The sequence below is a fragment of the Notothenia coriiceps genome, unplaced genomic scaffold, assembly GCF_000735185.1.
Source record: "Notothenia coriiceps isolate Sejong01 unplaced genomic scaffold, NC01 NC01_scaffold00025676, whole genome shotgun sequence".
In the NCBI taxonomy this organism is placed as follows: Eukaryota; Metazoa; Chordata; class Actinopteri; order Perciformes; family Nototheniidae; genus Notothenia; species Notothenia coriiceps.
This window is the reverse complement of record NW_011358377.1, coordinates 27,258-46,417: the sequence shown is the minus strand read 5'-3', so window position 1 is coordinate 46,417 and position 19,160 is coordinate 27,258. Positions and strand designations below refer to the sequence as shown.

Below are 19,160 nucleotides of genomic sequence, written 5' to 3'. Positions count from 1 at the left end.
ACTACACGGACCAGTTCCTGGTTGATAGGATAACACGCTTTCGGTGACTCTTGGCTCAACACGCAACATCAACTTTTTTAAAGCATGGAATCAGTGGCTTATTAATTTACCAAAGAGACATTAAGCAAACAAATACGTTGAAATACAAGTGCGTTGGTTGCAGCTTTTGCCCAAGGCATGGCTCTGTAGACTCTCCAGCAGGTTTGCTCACACACAGTAGGCTTGCCAGCTTGCAACCGCCAGCTAAGCTAGCTAACTTGCTAGCTAGCAACATTGCAGTTCAAAATGACTGACTGCTGCGCCGCAGCCAACTGTGATTACCAGCGAGGGAATTCCGAAAACTCCCCTCCACTTTTCAGCTTTCCTTTGGATCTAGAGCGGTAAGAGTTGTGCTTATTTCATTGGGATGTGGGTGAAAAACGAGCCACTGAGCATGCAAAATGAATGTGTTAGCTAGCCACTGTTAGCATTGGCGTTAGCCTAACATCATGGCTAACAGTGACACAACTCTGTCGAAAATGGCGCAGACTAGCGTTACTCTAGAAAGAAAAGTCCGTGTGAAATACACTCCGTTCTTTCATTCAGTCTCGGCCAACCGACGCTAACGTTGGATATTAGCTGATATTCACTTCATATATGTGTTTGGTTGTGTCGCAAACAAAGATAAACCATAGTTTAAAACTTTTTGTGCTGTAATTTAAATCGCCATCGGTACACGACACCTACCGTCTCCATAGTGCGGTAACATTAGCAACACTGACGTTAGTTCAGCTCAATTCAAATACAACGCATTGGAAGTGCTAATTTACGCTATTGCGTTCTAAACTGCACACAGTCTATAGTCATTTTGCAACACACCTCATTGTAAACAATATCAGGTGAAACTTTATTTACGTATTTTTATCAGATGAATAAACAGCAGTCTAGCGCCCCCTTCCTTTTTATCCTGTTTTTTTTTGTTTAACTTTGAGATTTAAATTGTCTCGTACAAATGAATGTGTTTATGTTGCATAAAATGTAATACATGGAAGGACTAAGATTCGGCATGACAGCTGCAGATTAGCATTTTGACAGTATCAGAGCAACGGGTGTGAACCATAGGTGTGAACCTTTTTTTTTACATCCATTCCGGCAAGAGTTAGTATTTGTTCCCCTCCTTTGCTCTGTTGGCTCTTTTTTAATATGGCATCCACTTTGTATTGTGTTACATATAGTTAAATTACCTTATTTGCTTTAATCCACCCTTTTCTGAGCATGCTTCCATACACATCATTTGAGAGAGATTACTTTTAAATTAAACTCAGCATTGAAAACTGTAGTGTATTGTACAACATTTAACGAAAGAACTGCATCAGTGGGACTATATTACTTGCATATGTGACAGCTTTACATTTAATATTTGAATATGTTGTAAAATGCTTGGGCAACAACATGACTTGTTCATTCCAATAAAGTTATTTGAATTGAGAATAGTCCAATTATTAGAATGCCAAGAATGATTGCAAATGAATGCAAAGGGCTTGTGTGAAATGGAGAAGGCGTTTGAGCAGTCACTCCCAACTCAGTTCTTCCCTTTATTTTGCAACACAGGCAGGGTTGTTGCAAGTGCAGCTGACCAAAGCAGAATCCCTGGGTGTATCAGATCGGTTGTGTACGCATGTTATGTGTGACTATAAATGTTCGGAAATAGTCATTAAATAAGTCTTTCATTAGCAATTTTCAATTTGAGTAAAGAGCAGCATACAGTACAGTGGTTTGGACCAAGGACATCATATAGTGTCTGTATTCAATCAACCTCATTGTTTTTGCTCAGTAAGCATATTTTATGCTCTGAAATAAGACAATTATGGCTTTTAAATGTATTATAAGTCTACTGCTTTGGGTGAATTTCTCTTGCCTTTTAATTTGTCATAACCATACATACATAGTTACATACTATAGATGTTTCATAACCAAACAATCTAATAAGTGGTCTGTAAGTCCCGTTGTCTTTGGGTTAGAAAGAATATTAGAGTTCATATTTAGTCATGTAAAGCTTCACCAATGTTAAACTGGTGAATCACGATGAACAGTTGACCTTAAAGCAAACACTTTGACCAACCTTCGAGCGCTCATGTCTGTTTGTCACGTCATCATTTCAGATATTTAGAGTACAGATATAATGCATGTTGAATTTGTTTGAAATGATTGAGTCTGTGGTTGTGACACATGAAAGTTATTCACGTTCTCTCTGTATTTTTCAGATGCAAACAATGGTTACACAACTGTCATCGCCCAGACCTGGCATCAGAGCCTCCGGAGCAGCTGCACAGGGTGTACAAACTGTGTGCAAAGCACTTTGAGCCCGCTGTCATCTCTTATCAGGTAAGAAGAAGATACATTGTCCTTTTTGTGTTCATCATAATAATAATAATAATAATAATATGTATTTATATCCTAAAGTTGTTGTGAAAATGCCACCACTAGTGCTTTTTTTAGTAAGCAAACAATACAGGCTCACTCTTGATACACACACAACCTAGGAACTAAGTTATTCCTAAATAGAGTTAGCTGCTTATGTAATACACTTTAGTTAAAAGAAGAAAATCTAAAAAATACATCCCTGATGCTGGAGCTTGGGTTTTATTCCGGCCCAGCAGGCGTACAGTTCACTGTGCAAAACCCTGGTTCAGCTGTTTTGATAAAGATGGTGTCTTTGTTTCCTTGGGTGATAAACATACCACATTGTTTATTAGCAACACCTTAGAAATCTAATGCACTTCAATACAACAGCTAAGACATATCTCCCATCTTTGGGAAGCTTGTGATGTTGAACCAGTGTTTTCTAATGTGTCTTTTGTTCTTACACAAGGGGGAAATGATAATAATAATACATTATAATTAGGGCCGGGACTCGATTAAAAAAATTAATCTAATTAGAGGTTTTGTAATTAATTAATCGAAATTAATCGCATTTTTAATCACATATAAATATTTGACCTGAGAACAGTGAGAAGATGTCAATAAAGTGTGCCGTCACACAGAGGTAATTTTAATTGCTTACCGAGGTCCAATGATCCCCAGTCAGGGCAACACATTCGGCTTTCTCCAATAAATTCTCTTTATCTTCCTTTTCATTGTCATAAAGCTGCTGGATTCTTTTTGTCACTGTCTTTCTGCATGGCAGCTCATATGTTGTGTCAGACGATGCAATCTGTAGTACCTTTTGCAGCCCCTTATCTTCTACCACTCCAAGTGGTCTACAGTCGAGTGCAATCCAGTGAGCTGGTTATTTTTTCAGACGTGGACTTAGTTATCCTGGCCCTGAAACCAGTCATCTGGTTGAGTGTGGGTTGGGTGTGGGTCATACTTGTCAACCCTCCCGATTTTCGCGGGAGACTCCCGATTTCATTGCCCTCTCCCGGTTTCCTCCCGGGGTCATATTTCTCCCGATTTCTGACAAAATCAGATTTACACACGACTGTTTCCACTCGGACTTTAATACAGCTACACCATTGTTTGGTTTCCATGGTAACACGTCTCTTTAGTAGCGCGCGCAACTCAAAGTCTGAGAGGATGAGGCAGATATTCACAGAAAACAGAACGAGAATCGAAAACTACTCTACTCTCTGCTCACTCCTTTCCTGTAAAATGCAGGTCCAGTCCACACATATGCTCCATCAAGGACGGTGCTACAGGCCGCAAGGCAGTGCACTTACAACTACAATAATCATGTTAATGTTAATCTAACAGCTCCGGCGAGCCACTAGCACCCCCCCCCCCAATAAGCTTCTTAGTGCAATACGAAGCTACAGGGACGTTAATAACGTCGGTAATATTAATTTTATTTAATACAACATTTACGGAACGAGATTTAATCATACAGCCCATGTAGTATAATAATGAATTACAGCAAACATGTGCAATATATCCATTATTACAGCTCCGTGGGACGGCACTAAGACGATTTGGGTCCGTTCTTATTGTGCATCCATGGGTAAAGATAAACGCAACTCACATTGGTTTCTCATACAGCATCTCTGTAAACTATGTGTATTGTATTCACTGAATTTCACTCTCTGCCTTTAACGGCTCGTTGTAACTCCAGCCCCCACCCTCCCTGTGAGCTCAGTGTGCTCTGATTGGTCGGGACCATGCTGAACACGTAACATGAACGTGCCGGGCGGCGCGGTCCCGTGGGTTAGATGCGCGTTCATAATGCAGAGGGAAATAACTCTCAGAATAACGTTATTAGCACATTTTTACAACTTGAGGAACGGATGTCTTTTTGTAAGGGCTATACAAGTGTTCATACTGGGTGGTTTATCCAACGATTTACAGACAACTCTTTCCCCATNGACAACTACTCTACTCTCTGCTCACTCCTTTCCTGTAAAATGCAGGTCCAGTCCACACATATGCTCCATCAAGGACGGTGCTACAGGCCGCAAGGCAGTGCACTTAAAACTACAATAAGCATGTTAATGTTAATCTAACAGCTCCGGCGATCCACTAGCAGCCCCCCCCCCATTTTGCATTTTGAAATGCTCCCGATTTCTGAGGGCAACTATGGTGTGTCCTTGTACTCGGAGTCGGGCTAACATCCACGCTAGCTTCCACGCTAGCTGCTATATGTTTTGCATTGAGGTGATACTTGAGGCTTGATGTGCTGCGGTGATATGCAAATTCCTTTTTGCATAATTTGCATACAACCGTGCTCTTATCGACGCTTCCATCCGTTCGTTTTTTAAAACAAAATGTCCCATCCACGGGGCCAACCAAAGCGGTCTCATCAGCTTCTTCGTTCATGTTTGACTATTGTTCACTGTGGTTTGTTGTTGTCTGAAGTCATGAACGTTAGTTGGTGCTCCAGTATAATCGGTACCCCTGAAACTCATCCAGTGAGAAACGTTCCGCAGGGCAAAAATAAGTGCGATTAAAATGCGTTAATTTTTTTAACGCGTTAATGTTTGTGTAATTAATTAATCTTAATTAACGCGTTAAAGTCCCGGCCCTAATTATAATATATAATGAGTATTATTTTAGGGATTTTCAATTATCTATTCAACTTCCTTTCAAACAGTATAAAAACAATTTGGTTAGTTAGTTTGTTAATGTAAACATGTTGTAGTCATTTTCTTATTTTATACCCAGTGAGGCCCAGGCCCAATGTATCTTTAGTTATCATCCTAATAGGAATCTCCCCATTTCACATAGAATATTGAGATAAAAGTGTGATCTTCTGCTTTTTGTTTACCAGAGCGCCTCCAGTTGTGTCTTAAGGGACGATGCTGTTCCAACAATATTTGACTCACCTGTGAATAATCAATCAACCTGCAACAGGAAACGAGCAAGAGATCCTGTAAGTGTTTTTGCTAAATCTTTCAAAAATCTTTTACACATTTTAGACACTAAGAGACTAAATATTAAAATCGTTAATTTGCTTCCTTCTAGTCTGAAGAGGAAACCGGCTATGTGAAGAAATCAAAAGGTACAGTAACTTGTTATTTAAGAGTTTTGGTTTATGTTAGAATGAAACAGACCCTGTTGTGAATATGTATTCACTTATATGGTTAGCATTTAAAATCACCTCAGCCTTTTATATATATATTTTTCCATCAGAAAACACGGCAGCAACAGAGGTGTCTGAGGAGAGGATAGACGATCCTGAAGACAACACTGAATTGCATGAACTGCAAACGGAGAACCAAACACCAGAGGATGTAGCTAGCTCTAAAGCAAAAGAGACTCTAAAAGTCTATTTCAAAGAAATCCTGGCACTGACTGGATTCAGCATAAATGGTTCAAACATCACCAATGAGCCAATCAGCGGTTCGAGAGGGCAGCAGGCTCTCAATCGTATTTGTGTGGAGAAAATTGAAAAGAAAGAAATTCTCCAGTTCAGTGAAGACCTCATGCGGGAGGAGATCCAAAACAGCCTCCGACAGGCACGATTCTTTTCCATCCTGCTTCAGGATGTGACAAGTATAGAGGGGAAGGATCAGATCCCAGTGTTCGTAAGGTCCGTCACAGTAGATGGGTTCCCACAAAAGCACCTCATTGGGTTCTTACCATGTGACATGGATGCAGATAATCTGTTTTACGTGCTTCTCGCAGAGTTGCGAAACAAGTGGGGGCTGAGGATGGAGCACTGCAGAGGGCTGTCCTATCTGGTGACGGGCAACATGTGTCAGAAAATGCGAGACCTGACCTCAAAGATTTTGCAGGAGTTCCCGCAAGTAGTTCTGTCACCAAGTGACCCATATGCCTTCAACATATGGATCATTCGCTGCATGCCTGTTCCCTCGATTCAAAATGTTGCCAACACTGTAGAGGAGGTGGCCTCGTTACTCAGGAGAACCCCAGAGCTGTGGAAAAGATTGGAGGGAAAGATCCAGATGACATATGGGCATATAAAAGGGGAAGTAGACAGGATCAAGGCAGCTGTCAGTGAGAATTGGGAATATGGCACGGATGCCTTCCAGACCATGTTGGACATCCTGGAGCCATTCCTGAACTGCATCAACGAGATGATTTCAAAGGTAGATGAAGATACTGCTGAACAGATGGCCAAGCTCAAACCCGTTTTGAAGAATTTCAATTTTATCATCACACTTATTGCTCTAAAGAACACCCTCTGTTGTGTGAGCATACTCAACTCCAGTCTCAGGGGAATAATAAGCATCAGCAGTACGTTGCAGTATACCATTTCCAATGCCTTAAAGCTGGTAAGCAAATACCAACAGGAGCTTGCAATATTCCACAGGAAGTGGTTTTCCGATGCAGTTGGCAGAGCAAAGAAGCTTGGAGTGGAGGTCACTAAACCAGAGGTGGACCAAGGAAACGCCACTGAAGCGCCACTGGAGGACTTTTACAGGGAAACCCTAAGCCGGCCTATCTTGCAGTATCTTGTTGCAGAAGTGAAGAGAGTGTTTAGCACAGAGATGGTGAGGATTCTCCGATGGCTTTCGTTAGTCCCATCTTACATGGCTGACCACAATTTCAGCATTCGCAGGGATAAAGTAGCAGACGCCAACTTGAACAACCTTGCAAGGCCTGACACATTCTACGAAGAGCTTGGATGTTGGGAAGTGAAGTGGAAGCATGCGAGCAAGCGCAGGATCTTACCAACCACAGTGTTTGCTACGCTCAAGATTCCAGATATCGGCTTTTACCCGAATGTGCAGAGCCTGCTGCGGGTGTTGGGCACTGTTCCATGTGTGAATGCAGAGGCAGATGTGTATGGTCAATACCATATGGTACTGGAGAGGTGCCATTCCTACCTTAAAGCCACACCGGAAGACCAAAGAAAATGCAGCATGGCATATGTCTACGTGAACCAAGATGTGCATTTCAATGTTGAACAAATAGTGGATTCATATGTCCAGAAACACCCAGACATCCTGAAATTGCTACAAACGGTTAGTGGATTTTGAAAAGCAGGAATTTTATTGCTCTAAAATAAATGTTCTACCTGAAATTACAATGTACTTTGTGTGTGTTGTTACAGGATGATGACACAAAGGAAAAGCAATCCAGAGGTGAGATGACTTTAAAGTTATGTTAACCGTGCAACCATTCTATCACATAATGTAAACATTAAATAAGGTTATTTTAAGCTTAAAACAGGACAATATATTTTAAAATGTCTTGGAAGTAAATGCTTTTTGGATTGAAGTATTTAGCTGTAAGACCTATTTACCTCTCATTTCAGGTGCATCCCATGGGAACCATGCTGAAAAGGACACTGAAGAAGAGTTACAGTTCATAAACCTAGAGATGGATGCTGAAAGGCTTGTGGAGTTGAAGTGTGCAGAGACTGATAGAGATGCTCTTAAATCTGCTTTGCAGACTGCAGTGACGTCTGCGTACAGCAGTCACAGCAGGCCACAGGGTGATGCTTCTGCTCAGGAAGGAGAGGTTGAGTATGTGACCAAGTCTGAAATGAAAGAAGTTCTCACTGTGTGCGAGAAGGCTGTCAGGGAGGGAATCCTCTTGGAAGTGGGCACTTCATTATTTTCCTTGTTCATCGACCGCGTTGTGAAGTTTGGAGAGAAAGACTATCTTCCACTTTTCCTGAGGTTCGTGGACAGCTTTGATGTCATGCGATTAGAGTTGATGGGATTCCTTGAGGCAGATCTTGATTGTGATGACATGGGACAGCGTCTTCTGGAAATAGTAACAGTTGAGTGGAATCTTGATTTGAATAACTGCAGAGGCCAGGCATACCTAGGCTCTGGGGATGTTTCTTACAAGCTGAAAGCATTTGCCTGCAAAGTCCAGGAGACTCATCCTCTTGCTATAAGCACGCACTGCTCTTGCTACTCTTTCAACACATGGTGGTCAAAATCCATCCCAGTGCCTGCTATTAAGAGAGCCCTGGATACTTTTGAAGAGGTTTTAATGTTTTTTGGAAGCAGTGCTACTCTCCAGAAACAGCTGGACCATGTGATAGCCTTTGGTCTCAGAGAGAGCTATGAGAAGGTCCAAGAGTTACAGGGGAAGTTCTGTGCTCTTTGGCAGGAGAACCATGATTCTTATGAGGTGTTTGTGCAGATGCTAGAGCCGATGGTTGAATGTCTGGAGAAAATCAAAAATAACCCACAGAGATGGAAAGCCTTTGTGTCTGACCAAGCTGGGGCCCTCCTCCGCAAAGTCATGGAATTTGATTTCATCATTGCCATGGTGGTCTTGAAGAATGCATCCTCTTTCACCAAAGAGCTGAGTGCAGGTCTCCAGAAGGACCACTTCAGTGCCGCATCCCAACTTTGCCAAATCGCTGGTATTGTGGCCACTCTGAACAGAGTAAAAACCAACATGAAGGTGTTTCACCAGAACTGGTTTGACGAGGCCTGTGCAATGGCACAGAGTCTCAGAGTGCAGATTGAAGTGCCTGATTCATGCCAAAATGCAATGCCAAGAGACGGGATGATGAAGCCAGTTGGTTTTTACAAAGATGGCTTGAGTGTGCCCCTGGTGGATAACCTTATCAATGCAGTGAAGGATCATTTTTCAGAGGACCACAAAGAAGCTCTTAACTTCCTCTCCCTAGTTCCATGCTCAGTCACAGTGAGTTACATGTTTGAGAGCTTGAAGTCAAAGCCCCCTCTCTACAGCAGAGATCTCCCTGATGCTGACAACTTCTTCACAGAGCTCTGCTGTTGGAGGGTAACATGGAAGACCAAAGTTGCATCCGTGACCGTACCAGGCTCAATATTTCACACATTGCGTCTCCCGCTCATGCAGTACTTTGGGAACATCAATGCCCTGCTGAGGATCATGTCGGTGCTTCCCAGCACAGCACTGGAGGACTGCGGTGTCATAATGCGCCACAAGAGGTTCCAAGAGTACCTGAGAAATACAAACCCCAAGGTCAGGTCCCAGTGCCTGGCTATGCTGCAGGTGGGCACGGACTTCAGCAGAGACCTGGACCGCATGGTGACCCAGTGTCTGAAGGTTACTCCGCAAGCCTTGGAGGGCATTTGTCTGGTACATACTTTTGTTATAAAATAAAAGAAGTATTTATTCGTTGTTTTTTTTATCCCTAATTTCGATATTATTTGAACATCAGACTAATGTTTATTTTTCTTGGTATATATTCACAGGACAAGGAATCCAAAAGTCTCATCAGGAACTCAGAAAATAACATGGAAGGTAAGGCTATTTAGAGATCTTACTCTTATTGCATATATTAACGACTCCTAATTAACAAGAGAACATAGATATACTATTTCCATACTAAGTTATAAAAAGTAGCTTTTAGTAATAACCATTTCCTGTTTTCTTTTCTGCTTTATTTTGATATATCTAGTTGACTGTGTCAAGGAGGAAACTGAAGAGCCCATAATTGAGCAATCTCTTGACAAGATTGAGGACCAAGAGATAAAAACAGCAGATGAGAATGGCCACTCAGGAGATAATCGTCAAAGTTTGGCGACAGTATTCAAACTAGCCACACTACTGGGGAAAAAGAATGTCAGTCTCTCTGACCTCTCAGAAGAGGACGGAGAGCATTTCTTCCAGGAACTCAGCCTGTGCCACTGGTTTGGAAACGAGAGCAAATGCACACCATCTATAGGTGATGATGAAATGGTGAACCTCCTCATAAATGGAATCAGAGATGTCATACTCAAGGAAATACAGGAATCGCCGTTCTTCTCACTTATCACAGACAAACCTGTTAGAATTGCTGACAAGACCCACCTGCCTGTTTTTATCAGGTATGTGGGAGAATCTGCTCCAAAAGTAGAGTTGATGGGTTTCTTACCATTTGATGAAAACCGTCATGTTGATACACAAGCGAATAACCTCGCAAAGATTCTCACTGAAGACTGGGGCGTACCTATGTCTCAATGTCGGGGACAAGCATTCATGCACCTGGGCTCAGGTTATCAAAGCCTGAAGAAAATGTCTTTGGATTTCCTCAAGAGCTATCCGCTCTCTGTTGTGACACCCAGTGAGTCATGCGGCCTTGCCCATTGGCTGGCAGGAAGTGTGCCTTGCCCTTCAGTAGCAAGAATGCTGGATATCACAGAAGACCTGCTGCTGTTCTTCGATGAATCTCCTTTACTGGAGGAACAGCTGGCACAGGCTGTTGACGGGCTTTTGAATATGCCAAGAGAGGCTCTCGATGAATTCCCAGAAACATGTTGCTCGAGGTGGAAAAAGAGAGAGGACTTTTTTGACCTACTTGCTGACACATTAGAGGGTGTCCTCACCTGCCTAGATGCTGTAAGCTCTAGTGCTACAGGAGCAAAGTCAATGCATGCTCAAGTACTCTCCACTGCTCTGAGGAACATGGATTTCATCGTCACCCTTGTGATTTTAAAGAATGCTTGCGCTCCTCTTCGTAACTGTAGCACTGTCTTCCGCTGTGGAAACCCTGCTGACATTCTCTGTGAAGTGGAAAAAATCCCCTCGATCATTGACACTCTTGACAAAATGTTAGTAAATGTGAGCACCCTGCACTCCACTTGGTTTGAGCAGGCATTCCAGCTAGCAATCAAGGTAGCTCCTGAACATGTGTACTTCTCAGAGGAAGCCAACAGCTATGAATCTCCTGAGATATATTACAGGGAAAATGTGAGCGTCCCTCTCCTCGGGAGTCTCATCCACGATATGAAGTATAGCTTCTCTGACAGCCACTTAAAGGCCCTGTCGGTCCTGTCGTTACTGCCCTCCTGCAATCCCCAGCCCATTCCTCCCGAGTCCACAGACAAGCCATTCAGCCTCTACCTTGCGGATGTTTCTGACCCTGAGGCAGCTGAGCAGGAAATCAACGCATGGGCCACCGTCTGGAGCGAGAAATACCAGGATGCTGCTCCGCCATCATCCATCGCTGAAACCCTAGTGCATCCTGAGTCAAAGAGCCACCCAACTGTGACCTCACTGCTAAGGCTAGTAGCTGTCCTGCCTAGTGTCAGTATGGAGTGGGACCTGATGAAGACCACTTTGAATTCCATGAGGGATCTGTTAAAAAGCACTGTATGCAAAGGCAGCAGAGTGGATCATGTGGTGCTTCTCTCTCACTGCACAACTCTGCAGAGACTGCCAGAGGTCATTGAGAAGTGTATTGAAGTCGATCCAGAGAGCAGTCCATGTCTTTCCCAGGTACATTTAAAATGGTTTTAAGATTGTTATTTGTTGATTCATCATGTTGTTTAAGTTAACATAGCATTCTTTTCAGCCATTCTAATAAGACTACATATTTTGTAGGTGATGGGAACTTTGCAAAGACTGAAGTTGGACAGTGGTAAGTCCATTTATGGCAACTTGATTATCAAGAATAACAATGTATTCGATTGTAATCATAAGATGATCAATAATAATTAACTTTCTGTGTGGCGTTAACGTTATTTTTAAATCAGGAGGCATTACAGCGGCAGCACCAACAGACTCCTCCATTCTACCGCAGGAGCCTGCTGATGGGGCGGTGACATCGGCTGATGGGCACATAATATTGGAGGTCGCACAAGGACCAAGAGAAGCAGTGTCTTTCTACGAGCCACAACTGCGGGAACAAATTCTGAAGGAACTCTGGGACTCTCAGTTCTTTACATTTATTACTGAGAAGGCTGTTGAAATTGATGGTGAGATCTATGTCCCGTTGTGCATCAGGTACTTAAACAAAGAAGACATCCAGTGTGAGGAAACACTAGCTTTCATCCCTTTCGGTGAAGACCCAGTTGTTGTTGCAGATTCTATTGAGGTGGCCCTTTCAGAGAAGTGGGGTCTCAACATGGAGTACTGTAGAGGCCAGGCCTTGCTGAGTGTTGGTGAAGTAGGAGCTCAAATGAGGGCTGTAAGTTTAGCTATAGCTAAGAAATACCCCCAGGCTGTCAGAACTGTCAGCTCTGCTTTGTCTCTTAATGTATGGCTGGCTAAATCGTCTCCCCCTGAGGAAGCAGCAGACGGAGCAGTTCTCATAAGTAAAATATTGTACTGGCTCACTGAGGATGTCGAACGCCAGAACAAACTGGAAGACGTGATCCTTCACGTGTTCCAGCAGGATGAGGTAAAGGGCAACGAGCTGAGGGACAAACTCATCAAGAACTGGGACAAGAGCCATGTGATGCACGAGGTGATGGTAGATATTTTAGAAGCTGTCATGCTCTGTCTGAATGAGCTGAAAGGAGAGGGAAGTGCTTCAGACCAGCAGAAAGCTTCACAATTTTTCGATGCGGTCAGAAACTTTGAGTTCATCCTATCAACAGTTGTTCAGAAGAACATCTTGAGTGTAACTACAAAGCTTAGTCAGTCTCTTCAGGGCAAACCTTTAGATATGTTACATGCTGTGAATAATTTGTCTGATCTGAAAGCGTCCCTCAGTCAACTGAAGAGTGATATTGCCACCCATCACAAGGCCTGGTTTGAGGAAGCCACCGCGCTGGCTTCTAAACTCCATGTAACTATGTTGCATTCGGTGCTTCTAGAGCCATTGAGTGAGTTTTACAAAGAATCAATAAGCATGAAGCTTGTAGAGCACTCAATTGCCGAAATTGACGACCTCTTCACAGAAAAGGTATTGGATACCTTGAAGTGTCTGGAGATTGTGCCTTACGCAATGTCCAAAGTAGAAACCAACATTCTGAGTGGTCTTGTGTTCCGCCTGTACAAGGAGGACTTGCCAGATCAAGTCAATCTCCAGTCTGAGATGAAGTTGTGGAGGGAGAAATGGTTGGATCCCCTGGCAGGCTATCTCCCAACCACTGTGCTCGACACGCTCAAGACGTCACAGATTAGAAGTTTCAGTAACATTGAAACTCTCCTCAGACTCCAGGTCATTTTGCCGTTTTCAAGGAGGGAGAGCAACTTCAGGCAGGGAAAAAGAAGCTTACCGGAATTCATACTGCAGGAAAAGCGCTCTCTCACTGAGCTACACCCTCTGTAAGAGTTGCAGGTCTTCCGTGGCGGGCAGCAGATTTGAGCAATTCGTTTTAAATATCACCGCCACCACACTTAAGAACTAATCTGTCTCGAGACTTGTTGAGGTCCCGAGTTCTAAACTCAATATTGCTGTGTACATTACTGATTTAAAGTTCTTTGAGATTTCTTTTTGTTGTTATACTGCAAACCAAGCCCTATGTTATGTTTTGTTTTGTTTTTTTATTCTGTAGTTTGTACAGTTTTACTGCCCAATGGGACCAATGTCTTGGCAAAAAAAAAAGCATTGCTTGTGTGCCTTGATGCGAAACGATAAATTCACCCCATGTATCACGATAATTCAGATGTTGAAAATGTCCCATTGGAGTTAACTGACTTCTATATCGCTCTCATGAAATCATTATAATTAAATTGCACCCTTACCTTTCCTGGGCACAAATAGAAATGGTTAGCACCATCATGTCTCCTGATGATTTATCATGTTTCCTGTCTCTTTGCAGGATTGAATTTGCTGTAAACGTATCTTTTGAAAGAATGTTTCCCTAATAGGAAACCTTCATATATATTTGTCAAAAAAGTAATAAAATGCTCCAAAAAATACGTTTTGAATTCTGTGTTTTTGTTCTTTTTTTCAAAGCTTAGATGCACAGTCGACTTTTACACCTTTTAGTCTGCAGTCATGTCTGTAAATGAACACAAGATGGCGCCGGTGGGCTGTTATTTGGCTTCGGACGAAATGACTGTTTTTGGTCAGATGTGCCACTAAATATACATGAACCCATTTGTTAATTAAATGTGAATGTTGAATCTTAATAGTTGCAGGGATGTATTATAGTAATGATGCCAAGTTTTTACTAGCTGATAATATTCACTTGCTGTTATTATTTTTCAGGATTTCTATTTGGATAAATACAAACACACAACTACAAAAAATAAATTGCTTTATTTTTGAGAAGTTACAGAAAAGTTGAAACGGGCTGCCAGTGTTCATGCTTGCTGGCTGAATGTTGGCAGTTCCCTCTAGCTTAGGTCATTATGTATTGAATAAATTATCCCATGATTCATTTACTGCTTAACATCAGCTGTGTGTTCAGAGGCCGGTTTGTTAAGCTCATACAACTGCTACTTTATCTCAGGATACCTGTTAAATATTTATTTTAAATCACCTTTTGTCCTCAAAGTGTAAACTTTCTGTTATGCTGGGTATGTGAGAGAGACCGGTCTAACTTGTATTCACCAGTAATGCAAATCATGGCTTTCAGGGTCCATTGATACCATTGTGCTTTGGTTAATGTGTAATTGTTTAAAGAACAAGTGTATTCTGTTGGTTAATAATTTGCTATAAATTCCAAAGTGGTGTATAGGCCTTTATAAGAGGAATTCCAATAACTGCTACTGTGCTGAAAATGAGAAACGAGTAGCTTTTATTTTCTATGGCTTCATTAAGGTGTATGTTAACAGTTAACATACAACAGTTAGCTAATGGCAATGTAGCATCAAATGTTAGACTGAATATATAACTTACCAACATTTAAAAAAATAAATAAAATCATAATACAAAAGGGCTACATTTGAATTAATAAATCCACTTTGTGTTTGTTGACATGAAGCCACCTTATCTTTAACACTGATGCCCACTGAGTGAACTTTTTAAAAGACCCATGTATGGCCGGCTCCGGCCCCCAGCAGCAGGGCCCGACTCCGGGCCCGACTGCGGCCCCGGCCCCCAGCAGAAGCAGCAGGGCCCGAATGCGGCCCCAAGCTGCAGCAGGGCCCGTCTGCGGCCCCAACAGCAGCAGCAGGGCCCGACTGTGGCCCCGGCCCCGAGCAGCAGGGCCTGGCTGCGGCCATGTGCAGCACAGGAGCATCAGCTCATAACCCCGTCTCTACTCTCTTCCCCAAGAGCAGGAAACCTCCTTCAAGCTGTGTTGTATTTATTTACACTGTGGATGTAGACTATTTCACAGTTTAAATCTCAGGTGCAGCCTGTGTGTTTGAGCATGAAGAACACATCCTTCATCTTTAAGCAAAACAAGGTATTGCCATAATTGACCCGTGCACCAGGTTTCCTGCTGGAAGTCAGGGTTCCGCGCTGATGTAAGACCCGTGGCACTCTGTAATCATGTCCACACACCGCCAGGATTTAACTACACTCTGGAGGGGAAGACACAGGGCTTAAGTGGATTTTATTTCAAATTGGCAGCGCAGGCTAGAATTCAGATCCTCCTTGAATTACGAGCAAAACTTTTGGTTTGAATTATTCTGATGTCCACTTGTTGATTGTACTCTTAAGGAACACTTCATTTTTACATGCCATTCTTAAGTTAATGGATTTCAAACTGAGAGTGAAATGTGAAGGATTGTCCTTGGTGTGTGTGTGTTTAATAAATGCTAAGGTGTATAAATGATTATCCGATCATGAAGTAGTGAAAACTATTTATTTTATAACAATGACAAGCTTTACTGGATTGTCTGAGAGAAACAGTCCTCAGCACTCTTTTTGCTAAAGCATTTATTTTGCAGTTTTTCACAGAACATTAGCCGCTTTCACACCACGTACTTTGCCGTAGGGCCTGCTTAGTTCCCAGCACTTAGTTCCCCAATGGAACTAAAGAGAAGATCGCGTTCACACCGGAATAAGTCCCTGAGGGAGGATTAGGCAAGTGAAGCCGCTGACGTCACTTCTTCTTCTGCTGCTTTGGGTTTACTGGAAGGCCGCAAACAACTTCATGGCGTATCCTGCCACCCGAAGTCCCCGGAGATGGGGACTGGCTTCTACTGAAGCCTTCCGAGTAAATCGCCAGAATGCCGACACCTCCTCATCACTCCACCGCTCCCATATATTTTTTTGTGTTGCCATAAATTATTCTCTCTCCGTTGGTGCGCGGGGCTAATGCTAATGCCAGCAAATACAATGGCGGCTTCACAAAACCTTTCAGAGTTTTACAGGGCGTGGTTTGCAGAAATTGGAACTTTTTCTCCCCAGGAAAGTACCTGCTCTCTAGCAGGGACCGACAAGGGGGGAAAAGTTCTCATGAACTAAGTTCTCTTTTTGGTGTGAACGCAAAATCCCAGGAACTATCGGAACTAAAAGGGAAAGTACGGGGAAAAGTACTCCGGTATGAAAGCGCCCAATGGGCAGGATTGGGGTCTCCAATGCTTTTGTAATCCTAAAGAAGCTAGCTTTAATCATTTATAAGATCCCCTGGTACCCTCAGGCCTCTGCCAACCGCACTCTAAAGAGCTACATTTATAAAAAACAGATGTATGTGCACAATCTATCTCTTGTACTGTCTTCATGATTTTAGCCGGGCTGATTTTTCTATCACTCTTCACCTTAACCACGAGGACCAGACAATCTTGAAGTCCTCACCCCACCCACATGATTCACCCCCACTCAACACCTTTTGCTCCCCTTCAGCAACACCTCTCCAGACACACTGATACTGCTCAACACAGTGTGATAAAGGGCCTGCGTGAGACAGGGCTGCCACCCTTGGCGCTGGAAGCAATGTCTCTTCCAATAGGGGAAATACACCCCAAAATATAATTCACACTTATTCATTTTGTAGTAATGTGTAACTATAATTCCTGGCATGACAGTCTGCAGAGATGATGTCATGAGATATAAATCATGCAGCTGCTATAGACAGTAAATAAAACAAAACCTGAGATATTTTAATGGATTATAGACATGTTCTATTGCACAGCTGTTGCTGTCCATTACAGCTCAATGGATGACAAAAAGTGAACAAAATGACTACTTCATCATCAATACTTTCACTGGTTCCGTGTCTATGGAACCATTTCACCTGATGACATCATGAATTAATTTAACTTATCAATAAGTCACTGTGTTAACTTGAAGTCCTGATGAAAAAGTGTGTCTTGAACGCCTGAACCACTTTAATATGTTAACTTGCTTTTCACAATGTTGCAACCCTTTTGTTTTAACCATTCTTATTTGATTCTATTTTATACTCATCTTAATTTGGCCTTTTCTCAGCACTGTCCATGTTTTTGTAAATAATAAAGGGTTTCTGAATCTCCCTGTTGAACAAAGAATAAAAAACAGAGAACAATCTTCATTCACCTTGCGGCATGCAAAGAACATGTTTTCTTTAGGAATTCAAGTGAATATGTGGTGAGTAATGTGATGTACCAAGTGAATTTAATCAGTGGTATAAATAAATGTAACAAATCATCTGTTTCAGGGTGGATATTCCCTTTAATGAAGTTTGGTCATAACTCAGATTTATGAACATATGCTGCTATGACAGTAGAGTTCTATGATTTATTGATCTTATTTATGGAATCCTCTCTTCTCTTGGCTGCTAACCCAGAGTGGAGCCAACTTTTACACCCTCAGCTCAAAGAGCCAGGGTGATGGTGTTTCTGGGTGAAGGATCCTCCACACAGCTGACGGTCTCCTGCAGGACCACATGACGTGTTCAAAAGTGCCCCCCATCTGTCACTTGAAAGGGCCCTGTCCTCAAAGCACAATAGAGACAGAGGTTATAAACAAATGGTTCTCAAAAGATGTGAGTCCGGTTGGACAGATTGGACGGAGCTTGTTGTTCCACAGCCGCTCTACAGGAGGGAACGCAGTGATTAGATTTTCACATGGCTCATCTGAAGCTCATCTGAAGCATCACTGTCCTCTGAGGTCTGATCTGACAGACTTTAGTCTTAAGAACACTGCTGGAAACCCATAATGTTCCTATTATTTGTCAATAACGACCTGGCAGTTGTTACTCACTGTTGGGTTGGAGATGAGAGGCTGGATGAAGAGTAACCGTTACGGATACGGTTCCCTGATTGCTTCCATTTGAAAATCCCCTTCCAAGTTCTCGCTTTATGACAGTTGCTAATCAAACCCCTGTCTTTCATTTTGATGGTGAAGTTATCTATGGTTAGATGGGTTGAGTTGGTAATAGAGAGCAGGCAGGAATGAGTATAACCTTTATTAGTTTATCATTGTGGTCTGCATATTCCAGTCCTTTTATCAAAAGAGGACCAAATGAAAGGATTTCAAAATAAAACATGGAAAACGTTTTTATTGATTGTGTAATAAAGGTTTGGCATTGAACTAGAGACATACTTTCCTGTCTTTTTTAATTTCCTTTTAAATAATCTTGAAACATTTATAGCAGCACATATTTTCAAAATACATTTTATTTGGATACATTTGCAGTGGTCATTGGGGCCCATAAGTATCCTGATGGGAGTATGGGAGTATTTTCCAGCGGCATAATAGTAACTCTGCACCCTTTCAGGCGCTGATCCTCCTGGGTGAAAGTTGAGTGTCCTGCCCCCCCTCGGTGAGCCTCAGATTTGTGATTTTGCCTCGAACCTCTTGAGGACCTATTTGAAGGACAAAAGCTCAGTCCTGAGCCCTCCTCCCAAACATCACACTGTATTCACAACTCCATTCTTCATACGGGCAGCTAGAAGTTGAATATTTTCCAAAAACATTTAAACTGGCAGTATTTTTCCAACAGAAGAATTGTGATACACTGTTTTACAAAAGCAATTAAGTATTCCATTCTATTTATTTGTATTTACATTTCAGGCTCTTGAAATGTGTCCTTGGAGTGGAATGGATTTATCTCATTTAAATTGAAATTCATTTGAAAAGAAACGTCCCGCTCAGGCTCAAAGCACATCTGGATTAAACAATAGTGTTGTTAAAAAAAAGAAATGTGAACGCATGTTTTCAAAATTTGCAAATCTTTTTACTGTAAATAGAATTTGACATCTTTTCATAGACACATAGTAGTTTTTTTGCCAGTGACCCC

At 42.2% G+C, this 19,160-nt stretch overlaps 1 protein-coding gene across 2 annotated transcripts; it reads left to right on the top strand.

Annotated features, from left to right (window-relative positions):
* On the top strand, positions 1-13,962 carry LOC104956247 (uncharacterized). 2 transcript variants are annotated; one of them, XM_010783714.1, is made up of 11 exons: positions 1-380; positions 2,244-2,364; positions 5,240-5,341; positions 5,434-5,470; positions 5,602-7,400; positions 7,490-7,520; positions 7,694-9,468; positions 9,585-9,633; positions 9,791-11,589; positions 11,695-11,731; positions 11,847-13,962. In XM_010783714.1, exons 1-11 carry the CDS (start codon positions 286-288, stop codon positions 13,367-13,369), a joined length of 7,368 nt encoding a protein of 2,455 aa, XP_010782016.1. In that variant the 5' UTR covers positions 1-285; the 3' UTR covers positions 13,370-13,962. The 2 variants fall into 2 exon arrangements, with proteins under 2 accessions (XP_010782016.1, XP_010782017.1); XM_010783715.1 differs by having other exon boundaries at positions 11,894-11,987.
* Positions 13,963-19,160: the final 5,198 nt, after the last annotated feature.

Coding starts and splice junctions, on each gene's coding strand:
- LOC104956247 (XM_010783714.1), top strand. CDS start 286: ATGACTGACTGCTGCGCCGCAGCCAACTGTGATTACCAGCGAGGGAAT. Junction 2,365..5,239: donor CCGCTGTCATCTCTTATCAG/GTAAGAAGAAGA, acceptor TTTGTTTACCAG/AGCGCCTCCAGTTGTGTCTT. Junction 7,401..7,489: donor TCCTGAAATTGCTACAAACG/GTTAGTGGATTT, acceptor GTGTTGTTACAG/GATGATGACACAAAGGAAAA.